The 22,217-nt window shown below is 41.0% G+C and overlaps 1 protein-coding gene across 5 annotated transcripts in view; it reads left to right on the top strand.

Annotated features, from left to right (window-relative positions):
• KCNG2 (potassium voltage-gated channel modifier subfamily G member 2) overlaps nt 1–19,037 on the top strand; it is a 266,485-nt gene extending 247,448 nt beyond the window's left edge. For 3 of the 5 annotated variants that reach the window (XM_073631205.1, XM_073631208.1, XM_073631207.1), the window contains one exon: nt 17,302–19,037. In XM_073631205.1, coding sequence (XP_073487306.1) covers nt 17,302–18,006 — 705 coding nt within the window. In that variant the 3' untranslated portion in view covers nt 18,007–19,037. The remainder of the gene's footprint in view (nt 1–17,301) is intronic. The other 2 variants (XM_073631203.1, XM_073631204.1) reach the window with 1 other exon arrangement.
• The last annotated feature ends 3,180 nt before the right edge of the window (nt 19,038–22,217 follow it).

Here is a 22,217-nt window from a genome sequence, read left to right as displayed (position 1 = left end):
TCCATGCCAATGGACCTTATTTTGTACAGTAAACACTTATGGGGAACTGTGTAAAATGCTTTTGCAAAATCCAGATACACCACGTTTATGGGCCTTCCTTTATCTAGATGGCAACTCTCCTCAACATAGAAGGTTAATAGATTGGTTTGGCAAGAATGATTCTTCATGAATCCATGTTGATTACTGCTAATGATACAGTTTTCATTACTAAAATCTTGTATATAATCCCTTATCATCCCCTCCAAGAGCTTGCATACTATTGCTGTTAGGCTAACTGGTCTGTATTTTCCAGGGATGTATTTTGGGCCCTTTTTAAATATTGGTGCTAAACTGGCTCTTCTCCAATCCACTGGTACCATTCCAGTTAGTAGACTGTCAGTAAAAATAAGAAACAATGGTCTGGCAATTACTTGACTGAGTTCCCTAAGTACCCTCAGGTGCAAGCCTCCTGGTGATTTATTAATGTTAAGTTTCCCAAGTCTAATTCTAATTCTGTCCTCTGTTAGCCATGAGTGTGCTTCCTGTGATGTGTCGTAAGGATAAACACTGCAGTTTTTATTACTGAAGCCCCCCAATTCCCTCGTGAAGACTGAGGAGAAGAATAAATTCAATACCTTTGCCATCTCCCCATCCTTTGTAAAGAGATGTCCTTCCTCATTCTTTATGGGGGCAATATGGTCTGTCCTCCCTTTTTTACTGTTTACATACTTAAAGAATTTCTTGGGATTTTTTTTGCTCTCCTCTGCTGTGTGTCTTTCATGTTCTATCTACGTGTTCTATCTTAGCCGTCCTAATTGCACCCCTACATTTCTTGTTGCATTCTTTATAAAGCTTGAATGCTGCTGCTGATCCCTCAACCTTGTATTTTTTGAAGATCTTCTCTTCTGCTTTTATATGAATTTTTACATTGGCGTTAAGCCATCCAGGACTTTTGTTCGCTCTTTTAAATTTATTACCCAATGGGATGCACTGGCTAATGCCCTTATTTAAAATGCTGTTAAAGCGAACCCATCTCTCCTCCATGTTCTTTGTTCCTAAGATTTTATCCCAATTTATATCTTCTAGCAAGGTTCATAGTTTAGGGAAGTTGGCTCTTTTGAAATTCATTGTCTTTGTATTTCCCTTATGTTTCCTATTTGTGTGATTTACAGTATACTGAAGCCCATTGACCTGTGATCGCTGTTTCCTAAATTGCCCCATATTTCCATATCCATGATCAGGTCTGTATCGTTGGTAATCAGTAGATCTAGTAACTCTTTATTTCTAGTTGGTGCATCTACCATCAGACCCATGAAATTATCCTGCAAGATATTTAGGAACTGGCGAGCCTTAGACAAATGCGTGGTTCTCTCCGCCCAGTCTATGTCTGGTTAATTAAAATTCCCCATTTTGATAACACTTCCCATCCTTGCTGCTAATCCAAATTGTGATAGGAGGTCCGCCTCCCTCTCCTCCCTCAGGTTAGGGGGCCTATAGCATACTCCCAGTATTATTTTACCCCTAACTTCATCCCTTTGGAGCTCTACCCGTTAGGATTCCACCTCCTCCCTAGCTCCCTTAGTGATGTCATCTCTCACATTCACTTGTATATTATTCTTGATACAGTATCTCACAAAAGTGAGTACACCCCTCAAATTTTTGTAAATAGTTTATTATATCTTTTAATGTGACAACACTGAAGAAATGACACTTTGCTACAATGTAAATTAGTGAGTGCACAGCTTGTATAACAGTGTACATTTGCTGTCCCCTCAAAATAACAGAACACACAGCCATTAATGTCTTAGCCGCTGGCAACAAAAGTGAGTACACCCCTAAGTGAAAATGTTCAAATTGGGCCCAAAGTGTCAATATTTTATGTGGCCACCATTATTTTCCAGCACTGCCTTAACCCTCTTGGGCATGGAGTTCACCAAAGCTTCACAGGTTGCCACTGGAGTCCTCTTCCACGTCTTTATGACGACATCACTGAGCTGGTGGATGTCAAAGACCTTGCGCTCCTCCACCTTCCATTTGAGGATGCCCCACAGATGCTTAATAGGGTTAAGGTCTGGAGACATGCTTGGACAGTCCATCCCCTTTACCCTCAGCTTCTTCAACAAGACAGTGGTTGTCTTGGAGGTGTGTTTGAGGTCGTTATCATGTTGGAATACTGCCCTGAGGCCCAGTCTCCGAAGGGAGGGGATCATGCTCTGCTTCAGTATGTCACAGTACATGTTGGCATTCATGTTTCCCTCAATCAACTGTAGTTTCCTAGTGCCAACAGCACTCATGTAGCCCGAGACCATGACACTCCCACCACCATGCTTGACTGTAGGTAAGACACACTTGTCTTTGTACTCCTCACCTGGTTGCCACCACACACGCTTGACACCATCTAAACCGTATAAGTTTATCTTGGTGTCATCAGACCACAGGGCATGGTTCCATTATTCCATGTCCTTAGTCTGCTTGTCTTCAGCAAACTGCGGCTTTCTTGTGCATCATCTTTAGAAGAGGCTTCCTTCTGGGACGACAGCCATGCAGACCAAGTTGATGCAGTGTGCGGTGTATGGTCTGAGCACTGACAGGCTGACCCCTCACCCCTTCAACCTCTCCAGCAATGTTGGCATCACTCATACGTCTATTTCCTAAAGACAACCTCTGGAATTGACACTGAGCAGGTGCACTCAACTTCTTTGGTCGACCATGGCGAGGCCTATTCTGAGTAAAACCTCTCCTGTTAAACCACTGTATGGTCTTGGCCACGGTGCTGCAGCTCAGTTTCAGGGTCTTGGCAATCTTTTATAGCCTAGGCCATCTTTATGTAGAGCAACAATTCTTTTTTTCAGATCCTCAGAGAGTTCTTTGCCATGAGGTGCCATGTTGAACTTCCAGTAAACAGTATGGGAGAGTGAGAGTGATAACACCAAATTTAGCACACCTGCTCCCCATTCACATCTGAGATCTTGTAACACTAACGAGTCACATGATGCCGGGGGGTGGCTAATTGGGCCCAATTAGGACATTTTCACTTAGGGGTGTACTTACCTTTGTTGCCAGCGGTTTAGACATTAATGGCTGTGTGTTGAGTTATTTTGAGGGGACAACAAATTTACACTGTTATACAAGCTGTACACTCACTACTTTACAGTGTAGCAAAGTGTAATTTATTCAGTGTTGTCACATAAAAAGATATAATAAAATATTTACAAAAATGTGAGGGGTATACTCACTTTTGTGAGATACTGTATACAGGCATACCCCACCCCCTTTTTACCCTCTCTATCCCTGTGATAAAGGGTATACCCTTGAATGGTTGCCAGCCAATCATGTGAGCTGTTGAACCAAGTCTCTGAAATTCCCACAAAATCCAAATCCTCCTCCTAGCTTATCCAGCTAGGAGGTTGGGAATAGTTTGGTTACATCTAGGTAAGGCATGAATTATCTTAGCTTTTAGAGATGAACACATGGAGACAGAGTGAAAACTGCTATTACATCTGGGATTATCCTGCCTCCAGAGTGCTGCACAGTGGCAGATACTGTGAATGCTCCATACCCCAAGAGGGGAGAAATTCTGGTGAGTGCAGCCACAATAAGAGCACGGTTAAGACAAGCATGCTGTGATCACCTTTACAAAGTGGAAATACCAACACAATTATTGTTTTCACCAGCACAGAAGCACTTTACTTTTGGATATTTATTGTGGGGACTATATATATATATATATATATATAAATATATATATATATATATATAATTATATTTTTATTTTAAATGTATATATTTCAAAAAAGTTTTTTCACCACAGAAGCACTTTACTTTGTTCAAAGTATTAATGGGACTATATATCTTCTAAACGCATATTTTATTGGAGGATGTACTCGGACTAATTAGTCCCGTTGTTTGTCAACACTTGGTATATTTGCACAGAGGTTATTTAACTGCTTATTTTACATATATTTCACATTTTAATTTATTTTTGAGATTTAGTTTTTTCCTTCCCTTGGCCGAAAGGACACTTTTGAAGCTATGTAGCATACACGATAATTGCACTTTCATGCGCATAGTCACCAATTGATTTATTTATTTATTTAATTTCATTTTGCATACATTTGCAGTTATCTAGTTCATCAAGAACAGGTGCATAATAGAACAGCGCCGTATCTACTTTATTTTCTCTCCATTCACGTACTCCACCTAGTGGCAGTAACTAGTAGAGGCAGCAGTTCTTTTAGTTTTTTCTTTGCTAGTACTTACTTCCCTTGCGTGGAATCATTTATCATGAATTATCTTGTCTACTCTTCTTGCCAAAAGGGGACTGTGGGAGTTAGCTCAAGTGGGGATCACCTTCCCTGGGGAAAAAGGCAGTCCAACAGCAGGTATTTTCTTAAAATTCTGATGCCTCGTACACACGATCGGACATTCCAGCAGACTTGATCCGACGGTCTTTCCGCCGGACTTTCCGGCGGACTACCTGAACGGACGGACTTGCCTACACACGACTGGACTTTCCGGCAGGCTAGGTCCGCCCGTCTTTCTAGCGGACTTTCGCTGGAGCTACGGCGGACTTTCAGAATGAACGGACTTGCCCACACACGGCCAAGTCCGTTCATTTTGAACGTGACTCAGGTACGACGGGACTAGAAAAGGAAGTGAATCTCGCCGCTTTTATTGGCGAGATTGACACCTTGCGAGCCCCGTCGCGGGGCATACCAGGCCCTTAAGTCTGGTGTGGATTATAAATAAAAGGAAACCCCTACGCCGAAAAAAACGGCGTGGAGTCCCCCCTAAAATCCATACCAGATCCCGATCCGAGCACGCAGCCCGGCCGGTCAGGACAGGGGTTGGGGACGAGCGAGCGCCCCCCCTCCTGAACCGTACCAGGCCGCATGCCCTCAACATGGGGGGTGGGTGCTTTGGGGGAGGGGGGCGCCGTGCAGGGCCCCCCACCCCAAAGCACCTTGTCCCCATGTTGATGAGGACAAGGGCCTCTTCCCGACAACCCTGGCCGTTGGTTGTCGGGGTCTGCGGGGGGGGCTTATCGGAATCCGGGAGCCCCCTATAATAAGAGGGCCCCCAGATCCCGGCCCCCCACCCTATGTGAATGAGTATGGGGTACATGGTACCCCTACCCATTTACCTAGGGAAAAAGTGTCAAAAATAAAACACACTACACAGGTTTTTAAAATAATTTATTAGACAGCTCCGGGGGGGTCTTCCTCCGGCTTCGGCGGTCTTCTTCCGGCTTCGGGGGTCCCTCCGGTTCCTCTTCTCCCAGCGTCCGGTTGGTTTTTCTCCGCTCTTTCTGGCCTCTTCTCCCGGTGTTCCAGTTCTTCTGCCGGCTCCTCCGCTGTCTTCATGCCGCTCTTTTGCCAGCGGAAGCCCGGACTTCTGGCTTCTTGTCTTCTTGGCTTCTTCCTTCTTCTCTTCTCCAGATGTTGACACGACGGTCTCTCCGGCTGGACTGCTCTCTGAGCGCTCCGCTGTGACTTATATAGGCGGAGACCCCGCCACCTTATGCCGTCACAGTCCTTGGGCATGCTGGGACTGTGACGTTTTAGGGGGCGTGGTCAACATCATCCGACGGAAAGATTTAAAACATGTTTCAAATCTAGGTCCGGTGGACTTTTGGGGGAAAAAAGTCCGCCGAAGCCTACACACGATCGGATTGTCCGCCGAACCAAGTATGCCGGAAGGTCCGCTCGTGTGTACGTGGCATGACTCGCAGTCAGTTTTATGTAAAAGGTTGCACAGAAACCAAACAAAACAAAACAGAAAATAAATCCTTGCCATTCAGGCACTAACTAAACAGCACAGGTTCCTACCTCCCAGGGGAAGGGCTTCTCCCAGTCACTAACAAAAAAAAAGCTTTTCCTTCTCTTACAAAGCAATCTCCACATGTAGCTCTCTCAGGTATTGGCTTTGTTGAGTCCCAGGCCAGAGCAACCTCTTGCTCCAGTCCTCCTTATTTATACCTGTAGAAAAATTGTGGCCTGGAGAACCATTTATAATCATGTGCCTTCATCCCTAAATCTACTGTATACATACAATTTGCATTCCCCTGGGACTTTAAATGAAGCACATGACATCAAAGTAGTAAAAATCAATACACATGATTGCAAATGTATTAGTCCAATTATAAACAGGTCTGATAGCAAAGCAATACATAAATAATGCTGGAGAACTGATGAGTAGCAGAAATTCAATATCTTCATGGATAGATTGCAATAAATTAAAGTGATTGTAAAGTCTCGTTTTTTTTTTTTTTAAATACCAACCACGCCATACTTATCTGCTCTGTTGCAGTGGTTTTGCACAGGGCAGCCTGGATCCTCCTCTTCTCAGGTCCCTCTTTGCTGCTCTTGGTGGCCCCTCCCTACTGTCAAGTGCCCGCACAGCAAGCAGCTTGCTATGGGGGCATCTGAGCCGAGCTGCAGCTCCATGTGTCCATTCAGACATGGAACTGCCGTTCGGCCACGCTCCCTCTCTCTCCTGATTGGCTAACTGACTTTACTTGACAGCTGTGGGAGTCAATGGCGCCGCTGCTGTGTCTCAGCCATTCAGGAGGGAGAGTCCTGGATGGCTGAGGGATTTGTGAATATCTCTGGACAGAGATGGGGCTCAGGTAAGTATTAGGAGGTGCTGGGGAGGCTGCTACACACAGAAGGCTTTTTATCTTACTGCATAGAATGCAGTAAGATAGAAAAAAAAAAAATCAGGTAAGTATTAGGAGGTGCTGGGGAGGCTGCTACACACAGAAGGCTTTTTATCTTACTGCATAGAATGCAGTAAGATAGAAAAAAAAAACTTCTGCCTTTAATTCATAGTATAAATAAATTTAAATGTGGCGTCCAAGTGTATAACGCATGATTGTAACAGAGCTGCATCCATGAACTCAATGCGTTTCGTGGAACAACGTCCTCTTCTTTAGGAGTAAAAGCAGGGTGCGAGTCTGCGAAAAATAAATAATGACAGAATGGTTGGGAAAGATTAAAAAAAAAAGGGGATGTTTAAAACTGTTCAACAACTACTGTTATGTTTTTAATGCAGTTTTTGAGTCACATGACCTATGAAAATAACTCCAAAATTGCGGTAAACTTGCAGCAAAACCGCACGTGTTTTTTTATCGGCAAAACCTCCCTACCTTTCGTCAGATCTGTCAGTGGGGCTGCAATGGTGGCAAAATTGGAAATAAAAAAATCTATAGTAGCCTGTGATTCCAGGAAATTTGCTTTTTATTTATAGGTTGGGGCTCCTTTTGAATTGCCTCGATCGTATTGATCTGCCCTCGGCCAATAATGTAGCCAAGGTATTTGGCCTCCTCCAAGTCTATGGCACACTTTTTGGGGTTGGCAGTAAGTCCTTCTGTCCTAATGGAATCTACTACTGCTTGCACCTGGGGCAAATTAAACTCTCAGTCGGGACTGTGGATGACTGCATTGCCCAAATAAGCAGCTGTATATTGACAATATGGCTTTAACGTTTTGTCCATCATTCTCTGGAATGAGGCAGGATCACCATGCAAACCATAAGGCATCCGCTTCTACTGGAATGGCCCCACGGGAGTAGAGAATGCCATCATTTCTTTTGCAGATTCCGTTAGGGGGTATCTGCCAATAACCTTTAGTCAGATCCAAAGTTAAGTTATGTATCTGGCAGTTCCCAATCTGTCAACAAGCTGGTCCACCCGAGGCATCGGACAAGCATTGAATTTGGATACGCTATTCAACTTTCTGAAATCGTTACAAAATCTTGTGGTTCCATCTGGCTTTGGGACCAACACTATTGGACATGACCAATCACTTTGGGGCTCCTCTATCACTCCTAGTTTTAACATAGTCTTTATTTGTTTTGCAACTGCTTACTGTTTGGCTTCAGGTATTCTATAGGGCTTTCCATTTACACAGACACCCGGTTCCATAATTATGTGATGCTGTATAACTGTGGTCAGTCCGGGTAGGTGAGAGGAAAAGTTTCTATTCTTTCTCACAAACTCTAACTGCCAAACAAGCTGCTGATTAGGCCCGTGCTTTCAACTCACACTGCAATAAATACTATTGTAGGTCCAGGTCACTGCTGGTTTGTTCACTTTGTTGTCAAGCCCTGATGAAGGGGGTACTTAGACCCCTGGAACATGTTGGCTATTTCTTGAATTGTACCCCTGATTTTTAATGGAATAAAGTTGTATCTGGACCTCTTAGCAGTGATGTGGCTCTTAAATTTCAACCCTTCTTACATTACACTACAAGTTATGGGCACCTCAGGTGACCCCCCAAAAGGCTGTTTCCTTTTTGGGGGTTGGTATTGCCAGCAAGGCTTTTCTGTCCTTACAAGGTTTTAAGAGATTCATGTTATATATTTGCTATGGTTTCCTTCTCCCTGGCTGGTGGACTTTATAGTTTACTTCCCGTACTTCTTCCATCATTTCAAAGGGACCTAGCCACTTTGCTAGGAATGTACTCTCAACCGTGGGGACTAGTACCAGCGTTCTATCCCCAGGGTTGAAGGTACAGATCTTGGCACCTTGATTATAAACCCTTTTCTGGGCCTCCTGGGCAATTCTTTCCTGCACCAATGAGTTATGCTACATGACGCTTTTATAGGGCATGGCCTCTCGCTCCAATGTTTCTTTTGCCAAATCTAGCAATCCCCTGGGATGTCTACCACACAGTAGTTCAAATGGTGAGTAACCTGTAGATGCCTGTGGTACCTCTCGTATAGCAAACATGAGGTACAGCAACAAAAAATTCAAATTTCTCCCATCTTTGTCCACCACCTCTTTAAACATGTTTTGAGTATCTTGTTAAATCTCTCCACAAGACCATCAGTTTGGGGGTGGTAGACAGAGGTACGGAGATGAGAGATTTTGAACAACTTATACAGTTCTTTAGTGACTCTGGATATAAATGGTGTGCCCTGATCAGTTAATTCTTCTTTCGGAATACCCACACAGATAAATACCTAGACAAGTTCTTTGGCAATAGCCTTAGCTGAGGTGTTACGTAAGAGTCGAGCTTCGGGATACCATGTGGCATAGTCCAGTATTACCAGTATGTGCTGATGGCCCCAGGCAGACTTTACCAGTGGTCCCACCAGATCCATTCCAATTCTTTTCGAAAGGTACTTCAGTAATCAGTAAAGGTACCAGTAGACTGCAATAATGGGGTGATGGTGCAGAATACTGGCACTCTGGGCATGACTCACAATATTTTTTCACATCTGTATGTAAACCAGGCCAAAAGAATCTCTGGGTTATTCACTCCTTAGTTTTCTCTATCCACCCATTATATGACCATGGCTAAATTTAATACCATCCAGCAAAATGGTTTGGGAACCACTACCTCCTCCCCTTGCTCTATTACTTGATACAGGAAGTTATTTTTAAGAGCCATGTAGAGAAAAGACACCCAAGGTCGGATTCAATGGGTTCCCCATCTATTATTTTAATAATGGAATCTTTCAGTTGTTCTGTACAAAAATCATCTTTTCTGACTCCTAAATCAGGCACCACATTCTGTCCAGAGATAATTTCTTGTTCATTATTCTGAAGCTTGGGGCTGGATTCCAGCTCCTCCTGTGCCCCAGCCAGGCCAAAAAAATCAGTTATGTGCAACAATAGGGCACTCAATGCAGAAAAAGGCTGCAATCCTTGCTGAGGAAAAGAATACTGTGGCTAGAGGGTATTTCACCACATGTCCGCATCCTCCACCATATGTGGGGGTTAGCTCAAGAGGGGTCTTTTCTTAAATTTTGACTTATAATCCATTTTATTTAAAAGTTGCACAGAAAACAAACACAACAAAACAGAAAATAAAAAACAAACATTGTGCAAAGTTTTCCCTTCTATTACAGAGCAATCTCCACATGTAATTCTCTCAGGTATTAGCTTCCCTGAGTCCCAGGCCAGATCTTGCTCCAGTCCTTCCCTTTTATACCAGCTGCTACTGGTCACAAGTGGGAAGCAAAACCTAGCTCAGATCCTACACTGTCAAGGTGGCCCGAAAGACCTGGGCCAGTTTCCACCTTAGTTTCCCATATATGTAAGCATGCAAGGTGATGCATAGCACCCTCAATCGCCACGCCATTCATTTTGTCACATAGACCTAAAGAGAATGATATGGCTTAGGTAATAATCAGAATATTCAAATATAAATCATTTTGACTGTGAATATTTATAAAAGAAGGATTTCCAATTGAATATAACTTCCCCTCCCATCCCCATGTCAGCATAGGGCCCTGGTGCTTTGAGAGCATGTATGCAGGTACCTCTATGAGGATACCAGCCCAAATGACACAGGACCTTTATGAATTTGCCCCATATTCTCACTATTCTTTAGTCCTCTGAATGTCTCATTAGTGCTCCTTCTCAACACTCAGGAAGTGGCTGCAGAAGTAGGAAGTTAGGGGGACCCATTTGTGAGCTTCAATTCAAATGCCAGCAGGCAGGATTCATAATAAAATCTGTTCCAGTACTTGCAATGCATGCACCTGATGATTTGAAGGGGAGTTATGCTTAAAGTGGTATTAAACCCCAAAGCAAGCATTTATTATTTTGCAGGTCACCATTTCATAGATGTGATGGCTAAATTCATTTTCTTTTTTTGTGTTTTTTTCTTCTATTTTTATCTGGTAAACTAGCCAATAAGTCTGTTATTTTTCAAAAGAACAAGCTCTCCAGCAGAATGTATCAGTTACAGAGATGAAACAAACCATTTAACACTAGTAGGGGTGCTTAAAATGATCAGCATTTATTTATTTATGTAAAACCTTACTGCTTATAGAGCATCAGCTTCAATTTGTTAGTGTATTGAAATCTGCTAGTACATCTAACACTCCACTCCCCCCAGACTGACAATGCTGCTGTCTAAAGGTGGCCACTGTGCTCATTCATTTAGAATAGGTGCACTCCAATACAGTAGGTGTGTTACTGGCCAGATCACCAGGGGAAAATAGAGCCTAAGAAAAGAAAACAGATGCAGTCACCACATCTAATGATTTGCAAGTTGCAATATATTACATTTTTAGTTCTGGGTTTAATACCACTTTAACCACTTCAGCCCCGGAAGGATTTACCCCCTTCCTGACCAGAGCACTTTTTAAAATTTGGCACTGTGTCGCTTTAACTGGTAATTGCACGGTCATGCAATGCTGTACCCAAACAAAATTTGCATCCTTTTTTTCCCACAAATAGAGCTTTCTTTTGGTGCTATTTTATCACCTCTGTGGGGGTTTTTTGTGCTATACATAAAAAAGAACGACAATTTTGAAAAAAATATATATATATTTTTACTTTTTGCTATAAAGAATATCCCCCAAAAATATTTTTAAAAAACAAATTTCTTCATCAGTTTAGGCCAATATATATTCTTCTACATATTTTTGGTAAAAAAATCGCAATTAGCATATATTAATTGGTTTGCGCAAAAGTTATAGCGTCTACAAATTATGGGAAAGATTTATACCATCTTTATGGCATTTTTATTATTATTTTTTACTAGTAATAGTGGTGATCTGCGATTTTTAGCGGTATTGCGGCAGACAGTTTAGACAATTTTGACACATTTTTGGCACCATTGACATTTAAACAGCGATCAGTGCTATAAAAATGCACTGATTAATGTGTAAATGACACTGGTAGGGAAGGGGTTAACACTAGGAGGCGATTAAGGGGTTAAATGTGTGTTCCCTCACTGTGTTCTAACTGTATGGGAATAGGACTGCGTAGGAGAGGAGACATTTCGCTGTTCCTGCTTACTAGGAACAAACGACATGTCTCCTCTCCTCTGACAGCACAGGGATTTGTGTGTTTACACATACAAATCCCCGTGCTGGCGCTCGTGCGCGCGACCGCCGACCTCGTGCATCAAGTCCCCTGCCGTGCAGCAAGCGTGCACGCGTCCCTCCAGCAACGCGCGCATGCCCTCTGGTGGCTGTTAAAGGAACCCCATGCCCTTATGGGGTTTCGTGCAGAGGAGCCATTCTGCCCCATATGTGTACGCGAGCCAGTCGGGAACAGGTTAAGGTACAATTTAGCAGATAAGAAAGCCAAGATCAGTGTGTGCTGCTGTCATGCAATCTTACAGAGCCTGTTTCCCCTAGAACAGGCTGTATGCACTGTATTACTTTAGCAGACTTCTAACATCTTCTGCCGTAGGCCTTATCCATATAATTTTTTGCTGCCCATTTCATTCTTGAGGTGCTTTCAATGCACCTAAAATAATCCCCAAAATCATACGTGCCACAAAGTGTAGGTATACAGTTTGTTTTTTCCTCTCAGATCAAATTCTCCTGCTTTTAAACAAAATAAATGCAGAAGACTTGTGTCTGTATGTCCCACTTGAGGGCAAGTGGGACATACAGAATGCATGGAACTTTTTAAATTACATAATGCACACGGTATACTTACTTGTATTCAGATTCATTCAGTTTAGCTGTGTGTAAAAAAAAAAAAAATAGAAATCTGTGTTTCCAGTGGCAGATTGAATACCCTGAATGCATTTAAACCCATGTAAAAGCATATACATTTAACACAGTATGAATTTATCTAATAGGTATAAAGTTTGTTTATACTTCCCAGACCAACTTATCCTGCATTTAAAGAAAAGAAAACTCACAGAAGGCCCATGTGAATGAGGCCTTACCTATTTTTTTTTTTACTTTTAAATTGTTATTATTTTTGACAAAATACATTCCAATATAAATGAATACAATTAATTGGTATTGCTTATCATATTGCATAGAACAGATAATAACAAAAATTGGGGAATGAATAACAAGAAATAATAATAACTTTAGGGTACAATAACTGGAGTTTGATATCCCGCTACCGCCCACCCCAAATGGGATCATACTGTAGGCGGGAGCTGGTCACCAAATATTCAAATTTTTAGGAATGAAAAGAAGAAGAGGAATCTATAATGAATTCAATATCTTGATGTATCATATGTCGCTATTCTAATTGTCGCTAATTGGAGGCTCTCGGGTTGTTTATCCAAACTTGCCACTTTTTTTTTTTTTTTTAATATAGTGGTAGAGAAATTTTTGAATGCTAACATCAATTCATATTGGGCCTGAGTGTTTAGTCTTATAATGACATTGGACAAGTTAGGCGTTTGAGACCGACCTTGAGAATCAGTCTTAACGTTTAGAGGTTGGAAGGAAACAGAATCTTTTATTGCCAATATTACTCCTTTTGTTTTCTTGGTTTTGTTGGATACAAATACATGAAGGAATTTGTGGTGGGAGAATTTTGGGTGCTTTGTTCATAGCAAAATGCGATTCTCAAATGCATACAATGTCACTTTGGAATTTTCATATAATATTCCAGAGAGCTTTCTGCTTAAATGGGCTGTTGAGGCTTTTGCATTGAGTGACATTAGTTTAAGACCCATTGAAATGTTTGCAAGCATTGTTAATAAATATCATTAGTAGATTAGTAGCAAGAGGTAAAGAGACATTAGTACTTACAGAGTTGGTTCCCTTTTCATCCAGTAGATGGCAGTATTGTACCTTGTATGCTACTGAGTGGCAAAAAAAACAAACATTTAAACCAGAAAACATATTTATAATGCCGCGTACACGCAGCCGGACTTCCCAACAGAAAAAGTCCGATGGGAGCTTTTGGTCGGACATTCCGACCGTGTGTATGCCCCATTGGACTTTTTCTGTCGGCATTTCCGACGGACTCAGATATAGAACATGTTCTAAATCTTTGCGTCGGAAATGACGATGGAGTTTAGCCCGTTGTCAAGTCCAGCCGTGTGTATGCGGCATAACAGTATTCCCCGATTGGAATATGGTACCTGAGGCCATTTACTATCGCATGCTGTTGTATATAATAAGCTAGTAAACAAGTAGCACTGTGTGCTGTAAGGAATTTGGAAACCTCTTAAGAAAGGAGAATCATATCGACAAGGACTTTTTTTCCCATTGCTGTGGGATTTTCCCAGGAGTAGTTTTGTTAAGTGAGATTTCTTCATCTTTTGGTAATAATCCCCAGGTTTTCATAATTTTTATACTGTCTTCCATGTTGGTATTGTATGTAGTTCCTTTTCCTCTAGTTCCTAGTTCCTAGTTCCTCTATCATTATTTTTGTATGAAATCCCCACTTATAGAGGATACTGTAGTTTCTGAGGATTTTGGTGATTGAATTTAAGTTTTTGCGTGCCAGGATTGTTGCTTGTGACAGATCCAAATAATGTATTATTACTGCATAGGGATCTAGAAGTGCATCAGTTGATCTTTTACTTGGAAGAAATGAATCTTTGCTATGACATCTCTAGGCAGTCTTTCTGGTATATGTGACGGTTTAGGAAGTCTATGTGCACGGTCTATCATCAGTTCTTGTTCGGTAGTTGCGGGGAGCAGTTTAGAAATAATTTATGTTAGAAATCTTTTCAGGTCAGCAGGTTTAATATTTTCAGGAATTCCGCAGAATTTTATATTATTCCTTCTGGACCTATCTTCCAGGTCTGAGACCTTCATTTTTAGATTTCTAATTTCATTTTCCACATCAAAATGTGCGTCAACAAATTCATTATGAGCTTCTGTGAAGTCACTCATTTTGTTTTACACATATTCCACTCTGTCACCTAGTTCATCAATTTCTTGCTTTGACTGATTCATAAAATTCATCATGTCAAGCTGAAGTGCTCCCCTCAGTGACATTATGGTGTCTTTAATAGTGGAATCTGATATGGGTTGACCTGTGGTAGGTATTGCATTTAGTTTTGCATCATAGGGGTTAATTGCCAGTCTACTATTATGTTCATTTAGAGATTCACTCACATTTTCCTCAGAGGATGAAATTCTCCTCCTTTTATGGGGCTGTTAATGTCAACCTGGAGCTGTAGACTGTTTCCCTGTGAGCCAGGCTGTGTCTCCATGTCTCCCTCAGCGCTGGAATGCTCAGTGCTGCTTTGTGCTGCTGTGAGGTGAGGAGGGACCAGCGCCATCTTTAATCTTCTGCAATATCCCGGCCTGGCTTCTAAATTCGCCTATTTTGCGGGGTCCTTATTTATTTTTTCCATTCCCCATCTTCCTAGGACATTCCCTGCTGCTTTCAGGCTTTAATTGTGCCCTCAGGAGAAATTTTTGTCACTTTATTTAAGCTACAGGGAGCCCATTACCTCAGAGCTCTAACAGCCTGCGACCTCCTCTCAGCAGCCGGCCACGCGTCCAGGCCTTACCTAATTTTTACTTCAAGGCAGTTTGCAAAGAAACAGTACCTCTACTTCCTAATATATATATATATATATATATATATATATATATATATATATATAAAATGACAATATATATATATATATATATATATATATATATATATATAGACAATGTGCCTTTAATACTGCAGCCAATCTACAGTTATTTTAGATTTGGAGGCAATTATTTATGTACATGATTGATATAAATGGACATCTACAAAGGTGCTTAAAGGCGATCTAATGCAAAATTCTCATAAAAGCTGTAATGTCCAATTCCACCCCCTACATCCCTGGTCTGTCCCCAGCACGTGTTTCTCCATTTTTTTAGGTTATACCTAAACTTATACAGAAGTCTTAAACCCAGTCACGTGACATGCTGGGTCCTTTTTCTCTTTGCTTCTTCATCAACGCTGGATGGTCATAGGTGATGCAGAGTCTTGCAGTGTAGGGGGCAGCTCTGTGGCACTCTGAAATCCAGCAAGTTAGTTAAATGTCAACAGGTGTCATTAAACCTGGAAGAAGACTGTTGCTGGGTGGCAGAGCCAATGATTCTGCAAGAGAGTGTAGGTGAGTAGTGCACCTGAGTGATGAGGGCTGCGTTTTTTTTTAGAAGTGGTGGGCTACTGGTTTTTAAAGGACAAAAAGCTACACCACAGCTTAAAATGTTTAGCTAATTCCAAAATTAATTCAAACCTTTATAAATATAAAGCTTTCATTAAATGAATGTTTGGTGCCCCCGCAATATTCAGGGGCTTTCTGCCATTGGGTGACAGATATCCCCCAAATTTACTCCTGCGTTATGACCCAGTCACGTGTATGCCCTCTGGAGTCTGCATGCAGCTATGCTGACACACTACACATGAATGGTCCACTGTTGTAACTATCAGTAAACTGCCTTAAGAGCAATAATGTGCAGCAAATGTTTGAGCAAGGACATTTAAAAACTAAGTGGCTGAAAAAAGACTGAGGGAGATCAGCAGCACTGATATGCACAAATTAAACTAAAAAAACTATATTTTATTTAAAAAAAAAACATTTGTTTATGATACACAGTGCTTTAGGGTTTCGATCTACTTTAACAGTATTGATGCTATAACCCTAAGGGATGTTGCAGCTAAATGGGACCAACATAGAAATCTTTTTGTTGTCATGGGCCCCCTAGGAAGTATTTAATAAACTACATAGTTTGCGCATTTATGGGCTTAGAATTTGAGAATCCCAAAAAACAATTTCAGTGCATTTGTGCTTGGCATAAAAATATCCAAAAGTTCTTTATATGAAGTAATCTTATAGTTACATAAATATAATTTAAATGTGTGTTACTCTGTGGTATTTGGTTTTGGCTAAATTAATGCACATTTAAAATGATTAACAGGGATCATCAGAGCACAGGCTTTAAATATGATCCCTGGCTCAGAAATCAAAGACATTGCACACATCGAGACACTTCAACTCATCATGACAGTAGCAGGATGACAAATTATTCCATTGGTTTCACTATATATTTATCAGCTATCTGCAGGCTAGAACAGCGATGCTGATACAGCGTACAGCTATGCTTGAAATTATATCCGACGTCTGTCAATGATTTCCTGTGACCTTCCATGTCTCAGTGATTTTCATCAGCCTCACAAGTTTCACCTGAGTTTTCAAAAGCAGAGTAGGAAGAGTACACTTCAATCTGACATCTGTAACAATTTCAGCCCTTGGTACAGACGGTAACCTGATTTATAAAGAAGAAAGTTGACATTTTGAGAACATTTTTATCTGGGTTAACTTTGAATAGGGATTAAGTCTTAATCAGCAATGCACATTTTTTAAATTACATTAATATGTACGCAAGGTAAAGCTTTGTAACACATTGCATAGGTAATATAACATGGAAAGGTTGCATGGCTTACTAAACATGCATGCAAATGTTGCATGCGGTCTGTTGCCCTATTAAGTAACCTGTCATAATGGCACAGCTTTGTAAGGTGATTGGGTACTATGAGAAACACAGATCATTCAAAATTTTAATATACCGTATATTGACACATGGAGTCAAACATTATTTATCATATGATGGTAAGAAATATGTTAACTCATCATTTTTCATGTTTTCTATTTGCAGGGTGAATGTTCGCAGAAGTGCTACAATATTTTTGTTCTAGAGACAGTTTGCGTAGCTTGGTTTTCCTTGGAGTTCATCCTACGCTTTATCCAGGCTGAGAGTAAGTGTGTATTCCTAAGAACACCGCTTAACATCATCGACATGATGGCCATCTTGCCTTATTATATTACTCTGATAGTAGATTCACTATCAGGAGAAAAAGCTGGAGGAACAGGAAATAACTACTTGGAAAAGGTGGGACTGGTACTTCGCGTGTTGCGGGCTTTGCGAATCTTGTATGTCATGAGACTAGCAAGGCACTCTCTAGGACTGCAGACCCTTGGACTCACGGTCAGAAGGTGCACCCGAGAATTTGGGCTACTTCTGTTGTTTTTGTGTGTTGCAATGGCACTGTTTTCTCCTCTAGTATATCTTGCAGAGAATGAGCTAGGTGCCAAACAAGAATTCACCAGTATCCCTGGAAGTTACTGGTGGGCAGTAATCTCCATGACAACTGTAGGCTATGGTGACATGGTTCCTCGAAGCATCCCAGGACAGGTGGTGGCCCTAAGCAGCATACTGAGTGGTATTTTGCTTATGGCATTTCCTGTGACGTCCATATTTCACACATTCTCTCGCTCTTACACTGAACTGAAAGAGCAGCAGCAAAGAGCAAGCAGGCAGCTTCACAGACTCGAAGAAAGAGAGTTCACTGGGACTGAGTAAGATCTCCATCTAAGTTCAGCACCTAATGGGCCTTTGGTGTTCACAAACAGTATCATAGACTGTAGCGAATGGTGATTTCATATAGGCACCAAAATGTCAAACATGGAACAATTTAAACAGTTTAATTGAACATTCGTTTCATTCGCCTTTTGTTGGATTTTGAGTTGTTCAATTGTAGGTTGAAACTTGTTATCCATTAATATAATTAAATTGCTATATTTGGTTAGGTACTGTATTAATATAAAAGAAAAACCTAAGTGACTTTTTAGTCTCATTAGTTCCAGTTTTCATCAGTCATCTGAGGACATCTGCAGCATAATTTGGACATTGGATTTGCTTTGTTTTAGTATGGTTCTTTTAAGTAATAACTAATTATTCACTGAATTTTGTCTTATTTTAAGTCTACATTTTGAAGTAAGCTTTAATGGTAATCAAATGTATTTAAATTAGCATATTTATATGTTACTATTCTGTAAATTAATTTATATTTTCACAAACTGCAAAAATGCAAGAAATGCTTTTCCTGTAGTAAAGGAAACTCAGCCTTCAAATAAGTTAATTTATAAAATATTTAACCTTGTTTTTGTTTTTATTATCCTTTATAAGAGAAATAATCGGGTTTATTCAGTAAACATGGAGCAAAGTGCAAAGTACAGTATCTATAACAACCAATCAGAATTAATGCTGTACTGGTCTGATTTCAGTAAAATGGATTCTGATTGGATGCTATAGGTTATTGCACTTGACACTTTCTCTTTTTGCACTGTTTATTGAATAAAGCAATTAAAGTAAAAGCAAATAAGATAAGCTGCAATCTATTATATGTATGTTCTTGAGTTTAGATATACTATATACAGGCCTATAAACCAATTCCAAGTGATTTACCTTCATATCACTCCCTGGATTAACATAACTGTAAACTGAATGACACCAGTAATTTTTTTAGATGCAATGGCAGTATTATTGACAGCAGGAAATTGGTTATTTCTTACAATGAAGGAAATATGCTATTATTGTCAAAGCTGTTTGATGTAGCTATTTTTAATACACTGCTAATATTATCACTATCATTCTTCTGCTACAGTTTTGGATATGTATGGGATTGGAATGAAACATCTTGCTAACAGTGTAGAAATTTCAGAACCTTGGAACATAAGGCGATGACCCTCATCAGCGTGGAGAAAGAGAGCCGGTGTCTCTAAGCAATCTCTCCTGCTCACCTGTAAATAGTTTGGAGTTACCATAACACTGTGCTTTACTGTCAGAATACTCAATTTCCCTAGCTGGCCTAGTCATTCAGTTCCTATGATAATAATAATTTCTATGTGGCTTACTTCATAGGATGCATTAGTGTAGACTCCTTCCTTGAAAACAGTGTGATTGATGCAGATATGTAATTCTTGTAAGAACAAAGCCCAACCAAGAGATGGAAAGGATAAAGCTATGGCCTCAGGTAAGTAAACATTTGCAAATGCCGTTTTTATGATATTTCATTCATTATGTTTAGTGTTTAAAAGCAGATTGCATTATTTTAGTACTTTTTAATCAGGAAATATTGAATATGAATATGAATAATAACTTCCAACTAGCAAATATAGCACTGCAATAGTAGATACACTGTAAGGATTTTTTTCAATTGCTGTTGTGGCTAAAATAGGGAAGAACTGCAGGCAAAACTCCCACTTCTGTCCTTGCAGAGACAGACATGTCTTATCTAGTTAGAGCACGCAAACAGCCAAATAGAATCCAAGTATTGCTGGGCTTTACTATTCGAAAAAGTCTAGCATTTTTTTGCAAAACAAATGGCTTGGAAGGAGCCTGTATGAAATGTATAATTGTAAAACATATCAATCATCAGTTTACAAATGTGTAAACTTAAAAAAACAAAATACAGTTAGCCAAAAATTATTTCTCTTTAATATTTTGGGAGGAAGTAGTCTTTAACCACTTGCCTCCCAAGTCTATTCTGACACTTTTCATATACATGTAAAAATCAGCGTTTTTTTTTTTACTAGATAATTACCAAGAACCCCCAAACATTATATATTTTCTGAAAGCAAAGGCCCAGGAGAAAAAAATATTGGTTGTTGCAATTTATATGTCACACAATATTTGCACAGCAGCTTTTCAAATGCAATTTTTTGGGAAAATATATACTTTTTAGTGCATTTTAGTGCACACAAACGCAATATAATACCCTAGTGTTTGATAAATTATAAAAGATGATGTTACACCAAGTAAATAGATACCCAACATGTCATACTGTAAAATTGTGCGCTCCCGTGGAATGGTGACAAACTACAGTAGTTAATAATTTCCATAGCCAATGCTTTAACCACTTCAATACCAGGCACATAGACACCTTCCCGCCCAGGCCAATTTTCAGCTTTCAGCGCTGTCGCAGTTTGAATGACAATTGCGTGGTCATGCTACACTGTACTCAAACAATTTTTTTTATCATTTTGTTCCCACAAATAGAGCTTTCTTTTGGTGGTATTTGATCACCTCTGCAGTTTTTATTTTTTGCGCAACAAATAAAACAAATAAAAAAAGACCAAAAATTTTGAAAAAAAACAAGTTTTTCTTTGTTTCTGTTAAAAATGTTTGTAAATAAGTACGTTTTCTTCTTCAATGATGGGCACTGATATGGCTGCACTGACGGGCACTGATACAGCGGCACTGATGGGCACCGATGAGGTGGCACTGATGAGGTGGCACTGACGGGCACTGATGATGGGCACTGATAGGCGGCACTGATGGGCACTGATAGGTGGCACTGATGGGCACTGATAGGTGGCACTGGTATGCGGCACTGATGGGCACTCATAGGTGGCACCGATGGGCACTCATAGGCGGCACTGATGGGCACTCGTAGGTGGCATTGATGGGTACTTATGGGTGGCACTGATGGGTACTTATGGGTGGCACTGATAGGTGGAACGGATGGGCACTGATAGGTGGGCACTGATGGGCATGGATGGGCACTGACAGGTGGCACTGATGGACACTGATGGGTGGCACTGATGACACTGACTGGTGGCACTGATGCCCCTAAGGGTGGCATTGCTGGGCATCACTGCAATATAATGGTGCCTATCAGTGCCCATCTGTGGGCACTGATTGGCACAGATTGGGCACTGACTGGGCACATTGGGCACATGTGGATGGCCCTGGTGGTCCTACTGGCGATCCCTGGTGGTCCAGTGTGGTCATCTGAGGGGGGCTGCGCTGATAAACAATCAGCGCAGAGCCGCCGATCGGCTCTCCTCTACTCGCATCTGTCAGACGCGAGTGAGGAAAAGCCGATCAATGGCTCTTCCTATTGACATCGTGATCAGCCGTGATTGGACACGGCTGATCACGTGGTAAAGAGTCTCCGCCGGAGGCTCTTTACCAAGATCAGTGGAGCGGTGTGTCAGTCTGACGGGCACGTTATCCTGCTGGACGTAATATGACGCCCAGTCAGGATAACTGAACCACCGCTCGGCTGTCATCTGCTATGGGCCGGGCGGGAAGTGGTTAAAAATCCTTTACAGATTACCAGTTTAGAGTTACTCTGGGGGTCTGGTACTAAAATTATTGCTCTCGCTCTGACGTTTGCAGCAATACCTCACATGTATGGTGCAATTTACATATGCGTGTGGGACCGACTTGCACATTTACATTTGTGCGTAAGCATTGGGGATGGGGGCAGTTTAATTTTTCTTTAATTTTACTATTTATTTTATTTAAATTTATTTTTTTACACTGCCTCTAATTTTTTTTTTTTCAACTTTATTGTTACCATGAGGGATGAACAGCCTCCCTTGTAATAGCTGGGGCAGTGACAGGTACCCTTTACTGAGAAATCTGGGGTCTGTTGTTTGAGGGGGTCTGCCCTCAAGAGCATCTGATCAAACCAGTTTAATTTGATGCTTTCACAAGTCGGTAACGGCTTGTAAACACTAGACCGAAACTGTGACAATATACTTATTGCCAAAAAGTGCCAGTATACTAATCGCTTCTGGTTTTATTGACCATAGAGATGATCGGGGAGCTTCAGTTCTTCCCTCAACTCTATGGTCAGTCGCCAGAACTGGTGGAATGGAAGAGCTCAGGAAAGCGGGGCAATGTGGCGGGGGTGCCCCCCACTGAACCAAATGTAAAAACGATCCAGCGTCTCTGCAGCTTAGTGGTTAAAGTGGTTGAAAAAGGCTAAAGTTTTTTTCTTA

Source organism: Aquarana catesbeiana, linkage group LG05 (genome assembly GCF_042186555.1).
Source record: "Aquarana catesbeiana isolate 2022-GZ linkage group LG05, ASM4218655v1, whole genome shotgun sequence".
Lineage (NCBI taxonomy): Eukaryota > Metazoa > Chordata > Amphibia > Anura > Ranidae > Aquarana > Aquarana catesbeiana.
The sequence above is the reverse complement of the archived record's forward strand: the minus strand, read 5'-3'. Positions and strand labels throughout refer to the sequence as shown.